At 45.2% G+C, this 12,005-nt stretch overlaps 1 protein-coding gene and 1 pseudogene across 4 annotated transcripts in view; both read left to right on the top strand.

Annotated features, from left to right (window-relative positions):
• The window catches only part of LOC147096259 (butyrophilin-like protein 2), a 397,171-nt pseudogene that overhangs the window by 21,574 nt on the left and 363,592 nt on the right, over positions 1-12,005 (top strand). The window lies entirely within an intron of this gene.
• LOC147096260 (butyrophilin subfamily 1 member A1-like) overlaps positions 1-12,005 on the top strand; it is a 61,976-nt gene that overhangs the window by 962 nt on the left and 49,009 nt on the right. For 2 of the 3 annotated variants that reach the window (XM_085975109.1, XM_085975111.1), the window contains exons 2-3: positions 287-374; positions 4,911-5,258. In XM_085975109.1, coding sequence (XP_085831235.1) covers positions 317-374; positions 4,911-5,258 — 406 coding nt within the window. In that variant the 5' untranslated portion in view covers positions 287-316. The remainder of the gene's footprint in view (positions 1-286; positions 375-4,910; positions 5,259-12,005) is intronic. The other variant, XM_085975108.1, reaches the window with a different exon arrangement.

Here is a 12,005-nt window from a genome sequence, read left to right as displayed (position 1 = left end):
TTGTGTGACGAAATAACTGTAATAATCCGTAAAGTCAAGCATCTGAAAGCAGAATTCTATTAATCTGCAAAACTAGGAATGTTTTCACAGAGTTATTGAACTGATTTCATAGTAGAGTTTATTTGGCCATAAAAAGGGGTAAATCTGTGGCGTCAGAGTTTTACATTTCACCAGAAAGTTGGTAGAAGTGCCACACAGCCTGTTTAACAATGGTATGTCAATACTGCAGGTATAGCATAAGATTTATGACACATAATAAGAACTGTATCGATTTTCTGTGTATCAGGGATGGTTATTCTGCTAAGATATCACAAAGATGGAAGAAACTCACTTCATTGTGCTTTCACTCCTTGGGATTTTGTTCTCTGTATATGGTAAGAATATTAACATTTATTCATTTAATTATATTTATTGATAATATGCAATGCACAACATAGTATTCTGCTGTGAAGGTGGAAGTGTCTCAAGATTGCAAAGACTAATTATTAAGTAAACATAGACGGTTTCAGAATTTAGCTGTTGCTTGGTCAGGAGTCTTTGCTCATCTATCTGGAGGTTAGAAAGGCAGTTCAGGAGAAACCAGCATCTTAAGATTGTTTTGCAGGTGTAACAAATGCACAAAGTCTGACGTGCTTGCAATGAAGTACCATTTTTAATAATATTACGGGAATTATCATGTTTCAAGGTTTCAGACTGCAAGGAGGGGGAGGGGGGAGATGAGAACATTAGTGTACTATATGTAGAAAATGCTGGTATTGAGCTAAACCTAGCTCTCAACAAAGAGTTAAATCACAGGCAAGCAGGGCTGGTGGGTGTAAATTAGGTTTCAGATAGAGGATCTAAACCATCATCTTTCAGACAACCCAACCAGTCCCCATCCACCACCACCCTCCTCCGCCTGGCTGAACTTGTTCTCACATTGAATAACTTCTCCTTTGACTCCACTCATTTCCTCCAAATTAAAGGTGTTGCTATGGGTACCCGCATGGGTCCTAGCTATGCCTGCCTTTTTGTGGGATATGTGGAACACTCTTTGTTCCAGTCCTACTCGGGTCCCCTCCCTCACCTCTTTTTCCGATACATTGATGACTGTATCGGTGCCGTTTCCTGCTCTCGCCCCGAACTAGACAATTCCATTCACTTTGCCTGCAATTTCCACCCTTCCCTCACCTTCACATGGTCCATCTCCGACTCTTCCCTTCCCTTCCTTGACTTCTCCGTCTCCATCTCTGGGGATAGGTTATCGACCAATATAGGATATCGAACAAGCCCACTGACACCCACAGCTACCTGAACTACACTTCCTCCCACCCCGCCTCCTGTAAGGACTCTATTCCATTCTCCCAGTTTCTCCGTCTCCGCTGTATCTGCTCCAACGATGCCACCTTCTACACCAGTGCTTCTGACATGTCTTCGTTTTTCCTCAACCGAGGATTCCCCTCTACCGTGGTTGACACGGCCCTCGACCGTGGTTGACACGGCCCTCGACCGTGTCCGTTCTATCTCCCGCACTTCTGCCCTCACCCCTGCCCCTCCCTCCCGGAATCACGATAGGGTTCCCCTTGTCCTCACCTTTCACCCCACCAGCCTCCGCATTCAAGGGATCATCCTCCGCCATTTCCGCTACCTCCAAAGTGATCCCAGCACCAAACGCATCTTCCCCTCCCCTCCTTTCAGCATTCCGTAGGGACCGCTCCCTCCGAGACACCTTAGTCCACTCCTCTATCACCCCCAACAGCCCTTCCCCTTCGCCCGGCACCTTCCCGTGCAAGCGCAGGAGATGTAACACCTGCCCCTATACCTCCCCCCTTCCCACTGTCCAGAGACCCAAACACCCCTTCCAGGTGAAACAGCGATTTACTTGTGCTTCTTGCAATCTAGTATACTGTATTCGCTGCTCACGATGCGGCTCCTCTACATTGGGGAGACCAAACGCAGATTGGGTGACTGCTTTGCGGAACACCTCCGTTCAGTCCGTATGGGTGACCCCCAGCTTCCGGTCGCCTGTCATTTTAATTCACCGCTGCATTCCCACTCGGACCTCACCGTCCTTGGCCTCTTGCATTGTTTCACGGAAGCTCCATGTAAACTCGAGGAACAGCACCTCATCTTCCGATTAGGCACTTTGCAGCCTTCCGGACTCAATATCGAGTTCAACAATTTCAGATCATAACCTCGGCCCCTATTACATTTTTACTTATATTTTTTTTCCACCCCTTTGTTTTGGGTTTTCCCTCCCCCCTTTCCTTTTTTTTCTCTCTCCCACATGGCAGCTGTCTCTCTTTCTGCCAGTACACTTCACACCTAATCTTGCCGTCTTTTGTCTCCACTTGTCCTATTACCATCTCGTCTGGTTTTGAATACCCCTTAATGTCTCTTCACTTCTTTTGTTCTATCGCAGCCCTGCCTTCGATCTATTTCATTTCCTTTGCAGTTTTGAAAAAGGGTTCACCCGAAACGTCGACTCTAATTTCTCTCCATGGATGTTGCCTGGCCTGCTGATTTTTTCCAGCATTTTCTGTTGTTATTACTCTCTTTCACCCTGGCTGTTCCCAAGTCCTGTTCACCCATCACCCCTGTGCTCGCTGACCTACATTGGCTCCCGACCTACAGTGGCTCCCGGTCCGGCAACGCCGCAATTTTAAAATTCTCATCCTTGTTTTCAAATCCCTCCATGGCCTCATTCCCTCTCTATCTGTCTAATCTCCTCCAGCCCCACAACCTACCGAGATATCTGCGCTCCTCTAATTCTAGCCTCTTGCGCATCCCCGATTTTAATCGCTTAACTATTGGTGTCCGTGCCTTCAGCTGTCTAACTCTGGATTCCCTCCCTAAACCTCGCCACCTCTCGACCTCTCTTTCCTCCTTTAAACCTACCTCTTTCTGCCCTAATATCTCCTTTTGTGGCTCGGTGTCACATTTTGTTTGATAACGCTCCTGAGCCACCTTGGGATGTTTTGCTATGTTAAAGGCGCTATATAAAAAAAGTTGTTGTTTTGTTGGACTGTGAAAGCTTAAGAATAGTTGAGACAAGCTAGTGTGGGGTCTGCATATCAAGTGGGGAGGCTGGAGATCAGGGCTGAGGGAGGCCAGAGACTTCCTTGAGGGGCTAGGGGAGCACTCCTGCCCCTCCAGGCCTACATGGAGTGCTAAAAGAGCCACTTAACTTCGAGAGCCGGCAGTTTCAATGGAACTGAAAGTTGGACAGGGCATATAACGGGCGGCCGATTCAACAATGTCCACTTTGCGCTGCTGCCGAAGACGAATTTCTACCCCATAGACACACAATGAATTCCCTTTTTTAAAAAAAAGTTTGGTTTGAGTCTACCTGTAGTTTTGTGGCCTGGCCACCAGGTGGCATCAATTCTACCTCCTCAATATCCTGTCTGGCAGACATGTTGATAAAGGAGAATTTTCGTTGCCACTGAATTTGCGGTCAGAGGCGCAGCAGAAGAATACGCCTCCGAACCGGAAAAAATAAATCCGAACGTACCTGGTGTCTCCGGAGCTTCGGACTCTTCGGGTCCTGGGCCTGCAGGCGTGCGCCTGAGTAAAGGCCCACGGATCCCAGGGGCGGGCCCGGTCAACCAATCAAAAAGGGGTTTCCCAAGATGCTTCTGGGGATTCCATTTACGTACGGAATCTCCATAAGCATATTGGAAATCCCCAAGTAAATAAGAATTCACACCTCTTAAATAAAAATAAATGATCACATGCTCAAAATTAATTAAAAGACCCTTGAATTAAGCATTTAAAATAATTACATTTTTTCAAAAATAAATTTGAACATTTTAAAATTTACCTAAACTAATTGTAAATGTATGTGTTAATCATTAAAAAAAAATATTTTAACCCGTACGCTGGTAAAAGAAGGCCTTACGCCTGCTTTTACCAGGCTCAAGGATTTTGTGGGCATTAGTTGGGCAAATAGCCCAACTCTGCACCAGTGAAAGTGTTTTTGCAGCGGATGCGAAGGATCTGTCAATGGGAAACTTGACAGATCGCAAGTTCCGGGTTTTTGCGCAGCGCATGCGGAAACCCGGAACTTGCTGGGCCATTCTGAGCACTTATGACGGGAACGCACACCGCCACGTAAAATCCGGGCTGCTACTTTTCCCAGAACCTGAGCATGTTTAACTTTGCGTTAATCTCCCCCAGCAAACAATCCCCAGACCTAAATAAAATAGCAAGCAGCCCATGGTATTGTTCGTTTGCCTCCTGTTTTCATCCCTTGATCACTGGTCTTCAAGCACTTAGCATTGAGCAAACTCTCCTTATGCAAATTTTCTGGGTTGGAAATTCATTTGGCCCATAGTGCAAAACAGGGTGTATCGCGTCGGCTGCCTGTTATACACACCGCCCAATATTCAGTACCATTGCAGTGAATGAGATTAAATATCAGGCGGACGATCCCATACCACCCGTTTTGCGGCACTGCCCGAGACGAGTTTCTACGCCTGTCACTTTTAGTTTAGAGTTCTGTATCCAGCTTCATCCTTGTCGTACTTTTCACAATCCTTGGAAATTTCACCATCCAATTGTTTTCTTTAGCACTCAATCCCACCCACGTCCCATCCCCAATGCTGCATACAGTTCAGGAAAAGGTCCCTGAGACATTATGGTGGTTCCACTGGGGGAGACATATAACACTAATGGGGCTCTATAATATTTACAAGCCCTGGAAGATCGACATGTAAATATATGTTCAAATCTACCAAATTAATCATTTCAATTTGTTGGTATTAAATCAGAATCAGTAACTGCTGAGTTCATATTCTTTTACAGGTACATTTCTGGAGGAATTGTATACTGTACTGTATATTTTAAATAATCAGCTACCTTAAATGCATTTTTCCTTCTTTAGATTACATGAATAATCGATTTTATTTTTAAATGTTATTGTTCACCAGGTAAGTTCCTCGTACTTGGACCTGATGATCCTGTTGTAGCTATTGCAGGTGAAGATGTTGTATTGGAATGTCAGCTGGTGCCAGATATATTCACCAGCAACATGGTGGTGCGATGGCTTAAATCAGGTCTTGATTCACCAGTACACGAGTACAGAAACGGAGAAGATAACATTGTTGCTCAACACAAAGATTACAGAGCAAGGACTGAACTGTTTAAAGATGAACTGACCAAAGGAAACGTTTCTCTTAGAATAAAGAATGCAAGAATATTTGATGAAGGGAAATACACATGTTTAGTTGATGACAAAACCGATTATGAAGAAACTGCAGTTAGACTGAAAGTTCTAGGTTAGTAAATATCTACTTGCACGTTAATAACTTTGGAGAAGTAATATGTTTATGCCTTTTTAAACCCCTGTTTAAGTTGCAAATAGTTTTAAAATAGGTTTCTTTAGCAGTTGGTGTAATATTCGATATACTTGTTCGTGTCCCACTCCCAAGCTCCCAGTAGTGAAGCTGCACTCAAAAGGGATGGGCGAGATGGGGCAATAACATTCTTGGGATTATGAAATTAGCCCTGTAGTAATAGTTGATTTTGCAATAGTAAATTTCATGAGGGATACATTTTCAGCATTGGCTTGTAAAAGAAAAATATTCAAAATTACAGAAACTAAAGGATGTACAAATTAAGGACATTTGTTTATAATGGCTTAATTAAGAACATACTGCTGATAACATTCATTTTTTAATTTATGATTTAATACTTTTCCTCAAAAGTAATTTAAGTCAATGGAGAGTAATATTGGGCGGGGTGAAAAGCCAGCGTTCCACCCAATCCCATGGATTTCCGGCCTGGTGAGTTAGGTTAAAATTACACCCACCGTCTTTTGCCCCCACCACAAAACATCGTTCCTTGGAAACCGATTCCATGTCCTTCTCAGGCTGAACCAGACTGTTTGCAACCGTGGCCTCCTATTTGACCCTTAGCTGACCTTCTGACCCCATATCATAGAGTCATAGCGTTATACAGCACAGAAAGAGGCCCTTCGGCCCAACCAGTCCATGCCGGCGTTTATGCTCCACTCGAGCTTCGTCCCATCTTTCCTCATCTAACTCTATCCGCATAACCCTCTATTCCCTTCCTCATATGCTTATCGAATCGCTCCTGAAATGCATCTATACTATTCACTTCAACCACCCCCTGTGGTAGCAAGTTCCACATTCTCACCACTCTCTGAGTAAAGAAGTTTCTTCTGAATTCACTATTTGATTTCTTGGTGACTATCTTATATTGATGGCCTCTAGTTTTGCTCTTCCCCACAAGTGGAAACACTCTCCGTATCTATACAATCAAAACCTTTCATGATTTTAAAGATCTCTATTAAGTCACCCCTCAGTCTTCTCTTTTCAAGAGAAAAGAGACCCAGCCTTTTCATTCTTTCCTTTTCATTTCTGGTATCCTTGTAAATCTTCTCTGCACCCTCTCCAGTGCCTCGATATCCTTTTCATAATATAGCGACCAGAATTGTACGCAGTACTCCGTGTGGTCTAACCAAGGTTCAATACAAGCTTAGCATAACTTCACTACTGTTCAATTATATCCCTCTAGAAATAAACCCTAGTGCTTGTTTTTTTTTTAATGTGGCCTTGTTAACCCGTGTCGATACTTTTAGTGATTTGTGTATTTGTACCCCGAGATCCCTTTGCTCCTCTATCCCATTTAGGTTGCTCCTCTATCCCATTTAGATTCTTATTTTCCAAGTAATACGTGACCTCCCTATTTTCCTTACCAAAATGAAGTATCTCACATTTATCTGTGTTGAATTTCCTCCCTAAACCTCCCCACCTCCCTCTCCAGTGTCAACTGTGGCTCAGTTGGTAGCGCCCTCTGCCGCTGAGTCAGAAGGTTGTGGGTTCAAGTCCCACTCCAGAACTTGAGCATAAAAATCTAGGCTGACACTCCAGTCTTCTTCTTCTTAGGCAGTCCCTCGGAACCAAGGACGACTTGCTTCCACATTAAAAATGAGTTCTCAGGTGACTGATGAGTCCAATGTGGGACCTACAGTCTCTGTCACAGGCGGGGTAGACGGTGGTTGAAGGGGCAGGTGGGTGGGGTGCTTGGGTTGACGTGCGCTCCTTGCACTGCTTCTGCTTGCTCTTGGCAAAGAGACTCGAGGTGTTCGGCGCCTTCCCGGATGCTTCTCCTCCACTTTGTGCGGTCTTGGGCCAGGGCTTCCCAGGTGTCGGTGGGGATGTTGCACTTTTTCCAAGGCGGCTTTGAGGGTGTCCTTGAAGCGTTTCCTCTGCCCACCTGGGGCTCTCTTGCCGTGTCGGAGCTCCGAGTAGAGCGCTTGTTTTGGGAGTCTCATATCGGGCATGCGGATGATATGACCCATCCATCGGAGCTGATTGAGCGTGGTCAAAGCTTCGATGCTGGGGATTTTGGCCTGAGCAAGGACACTGACATTGGTGCGCCTATCCTGCCAATGGATATGCAGGATCTTGCGGAGGCAGCGTTGGTGGTACCTCTCCAGTGCTTTGAGGTGCCTGCTGTACATGGTCCATGCCTCTGAGGCATACAGCAGGGTGGGTATCACTGCTGCTCTGTAAACCATGAGCTTAGTGCAGTGTTGAGGGAATGCTACACTGTCAGAGGTGTCATCTTTCAGATGAGACGTTAAACCAATGCCCTGTCTGCTCTCTCAGGTGAACGTAAAAGATCCCATGGCACTATTTCAAAGAAGAGCATGGGAGTTATCCCCAGTGTCCTGGCCAATATTTATCCCTCAATCAACATAACAAAAACAGATTATCTGGTCATTATCACATTGCTGTTTGTGGGAGCTTGCTGTGCGCAAATTGGCTGCCGCATTTCCTAAATTACAATAGTTACTACACGTCAAACATACTTCATTGGCTGTAAAGCGCTTTGGGACGTCCAGTGGTTGTGAAAGGTGCTATATAAATGCAAGTCTTTATTTTTTAAGACTCTGCTTAAAACCTACCTCGTTGACCAACTGTTCTAACGTCGTCGTCTTTGGATCGGTGTCAATTTTTGTCTGATTACGCTCCTGTGAAGTGCCTTGGGATGTTTCACCGTTAAAGGCGCTATATAAATGTAAGTTGATTAAATGCCACTGGTTGCTTTTTCTCGGGGAAAGAATTTTCCATTTATTATCATTCTCTGTCCTCTTGCCAATTCCCACTCCCTCCAAACAGCTTGTCAACTATTCCATGACCCTAACACTTCCTTCCTAACCCCACATGAAGAACATTGTTAAATGCTTTTGATAACGGAAGTAAACTAAATATACTGGATTACCTTCTTCCACTGTTTAGTTATCCTCTGAAAGAAATGTAGTGGTTTGTAGGGCTTGACATATTACTTTGCAAGACCATACTGTCCGCAACACATTAAGCCCTTTTTTAAATGCTTGTTTCAAGCATCCCAAAAAATGCCCTCCAGTAATTTTCCAGTATGGATACTAGGACCCTAAAACTCCATGGGGCTTCTCCGGTGTCCTGCCATAACTTTGGCAGGAGACTGTTTGAACCCCCAGAGTACTGTTAGTAACCATTTGCACACTTTTTCATGAGGTTCCACCAGTCCTCCACCAAAGCTACAGCGGGAAACCAGGAGAACCCCTGCAGAATTATAGAGCTTAGATCTGTTATTCTTGGGGTCATGCTTTAGTCCTTATTTTAACTTTCAGACTGATACCTGGGATGGCAGGAATGATGTATGAGGAGAGTTTGGGTTGATTGGGCTTATATTCGCTGGAGTTTAGAAGAATGAGAGGGGATCTCATTGAAACATAAAATTCTAACAGGACTAGACAGACTAGATGCAGGAAGGATGTTCCCGATGGCCGGGGAGTCCAGAACCAGGGGTCACAGTCTAAGGATAAGGGGTAAGCCATTTAGGACAGAGATGAGGAGGAATTTCTTCACCCAGAGAGTGGTGAACCTGTGGAATTTGCTACCACAAAAGGCAGTTGAGGCCAATTTATTAAATATATTCAAGAAGGAGTTAGATATATTCCTTAAGGCTAAAGGGATCAAGGGATATGGGAAGAAAGCAGGGACAGGGTACTGAATTTGGATGATCAGCCATGATCTCATTAAATGGCGGAGCAGGCTCGAGGGGCCGAATGGCCTACTCCTGCTCCTATCTTCTATGTTTCAGGCTTATTTGAAGACTTGTGCTCCAGAACTAGCCGCGCCTCTAGCCAAGCTGTTCAGTACAGCTACAACACTGGCATCTATCCGACAATGTGGAAAACTGCCCAGGTATGTCCTGTCCACAAAATGCAGGACAAATCCAATCCAGCCAATTACCACCCCATCAGTCTACTCTCAATCATCAGCAAAGTGATGGAAGGTGTCATCGACAGTGTTATCAAGCGGCATTTACTCACCAATAACCTGCTCACTGATGCCCAGTTTGGGTTCCGCCAAGACCACTCGGCTCCTGAACTCATTACAGCCTTGGCCCAAACAAAGGAGCAGAATTCCAGAGGTGATGTGACAGTGACTGCCCTTGATATCAAGGCAGCATTTGACCGAGTGTGGCATCAAGGCGCCCTAGTAAAACTGAAGTCAATGGGAATCGGGGGAAAACTCTCCACTGGCTGGAGTTATACCTAGCACAAAGGAAGATGGTTGTGGTGGTTGAAGGTCAATCATCACAGCCCCAGGACATCGCTGCAGGAGTTCCTCAGGGCAGTATCCTAGGCACAACCATCTTCAGCTGCTTCATCGATGACCTTCCCTCCAACATAAGGTCAGAAATGGGGATGTTCGCTGATGACTGCACATGTTCAGCGCCATTCACAACTCCTCAGATAATGAAGCAGTCCATGCCCACATGCAACAAGACCTGGATGACGTTCAGGCTTGGGCTGATAAGTGGCAGGTAACCTTCATGCCAGGCAATGACTATCTCCAACAAGTGAGAGTCTAACCACCTCTCCTTGACATTCAACGGCATTACCATCGCCGAATCCCCCACCATCAACATCCTGGGGGTCACCATTGACCAGAAACTTAACTGGACCAGTCACATAAATACCGTGGCAACAATAGCGAGTCAGAGGCTAGGTATCCTGCAGCGAGTGTCTCATCTCCTGACTCCCCAAAGCCTTTCCATCATCTACAAGGCACAAGTAAGGAGTGTGATGGAATACTCTCCACTTGCCTGGATGAGTGCAGCTCCAACAACACTCAAGAAGATTGACACCATGCAGGACAAAGCAGCCTGTTTGATTGGCACCACATCCACCACCTTAAACATTCATTCCCTCCACCACCGGCGTACCGTGGCTGCAGTGTGTACCATCTACAAGATGCACTGCAGCAACTCGCCAAGGCTTCTTCGGCAGCACCTCCCAAACCCATGACCTCTTCCACCGAGAAGGACAAGGGCAGCAGGCACATGGGAACACCACCACCTCCAAGTTCCCCTCCAAGTCACACACTATCCTGACTTAGAAGTATATCGCCGATCCTTCATCGTCACTGGGTCAAAACTCCCCACCTAACAGCACTGTGTGAGTACCTTCACCACATGAACTGCAGCGGTTCAAGAAGGCGGCTCACCTCCACCTTCTCAAGGGCAACTAGGGATGGGCAATAAATGCTGGCCATGCCAGCGACACCCAGATCCCATAAGCGAATAAAAAATATATATATTGGAACTATACTTACTATCCTTCAGTTCTTAGCTACTTCTCCATTATTAATACATGTCTGGAAAAAATTCTAACCACCCCTTGTGTAAAGACATGGGGGTAATTTTAACTTAACTCACTGGGTGGGATTCCCACGGGATTGGGTGGAACACTGGTTTTACACCCCGCCCAATATAGCTCTCCGTTGATTTAAATGGAGAGTAAAATCGGGCGGGTTAGGTTTTGTATTCATTCCTGGGATGTGGGCGTCATGGGCAAGGCCAGCATTTATTGCCCAGCCCTAATTGCCTTGTCAAAATTACCCCCTTCTAACTACCCATTAATTCTTTGTGACTTATCTTAAATTTGAGCCCTCTCTACGGTGTTGCCAACCAATGGGAATGGTCTTATCTCTATTTACCTTATTATAATTTTTCATAAAATTAAACACCCTCTATCAAGTCATTCGTAACCTTCTCAGCTGCCCCGAGAAAAGCCCTAACTTCTCGAGTCTCTTTTCATCACTGTAGTCCCTCATCGTAGTGATTCTGTGATACACCTTTCCATTGCTTTAGCATCTCCCTATAATGAGGTGTCCTAAACTATACATACAACCCCAACTAAAGTCTTGTACAAGTTCAACATTACCTCCTTCCTTTTGTGTTGTATTTGTCTAGATACAGATTCGCAAATTCAATATTGTTCTTACAATTCCTCATCTAGATAATTAATGTACATGTCCAGTGGGGTTTCTCGCGGTGACTCAGAAGTTTAAAAGAACTGGGATGTTATATCAAGAATTATTACTGACACTGACATTTCAGCATTGAGTATGTCCCTGAGATTAAGAGCACTGGGAAGGGAACCCGGACTCTGCCAGTACTGTGATGCGATCTGTGGGTCGAGCAATACTGCTAGATACAAAACCAGAGATTCAGTTTGCCCTTTTTATCGCCTTCTGTATCTATGTAGCACCATTGCAGGGAGCCTTGGTACACTGATATGGGAGGTTCTGGGATCTGGGGAGGAGGTGAGGGGGAAACAGAGACTGAGGAAAAGGATCCTAGGGTCAATTAGGATGGGGGTGGGTCTTGGATCATTGAAGGGCAGAGTCCAACAGTATTGAAAGAGGAGCAGGCTACATATATAGGGCCTTTAAAGTAGGAAAATATCCCAAGGCACTTCACACGAGCGTTATCAAACAAAATTTGACTCCGAGCCACATGAGATATTAGGAGAGGGGACAAAAAAACTTGGTCAAAGAGATAGGTTCCAAGGAGCATCTTAAAGGAGGAGAGAGAGAGAGAGAGATGTGGAGAGGCTTAGGGAGTAAATCCAGGCTGGGGTTACACATTCCTGATGGATGCTTCTGGCACAAGTTGAGAACATGGAAATGGGAAATCTCCCTTATAGTTTCCAGAAACTC

The sequence above is a fragment of the Somniosus microcephalus genome, unplaced genomic scaffold, assembly GCF_052327205.1.
Source record: "Somniosus microcephalus isolate GS21.2 unplaced genomic scaffold, FLI_Smic_1.0 unresolved_chr1, whole genome shotgun sequence".
Lineage (NCBI taxonomy): Eukaryota > Metazoa > Chordata > Chondrichthyes > Squaliformes > Somniosidae > Somniosus > Somniosus microcephalus.
Note: the sequence above shows the minus strand (reverse complement) of the source record. Positions and strands in the feature narration are given on the sequence as shown.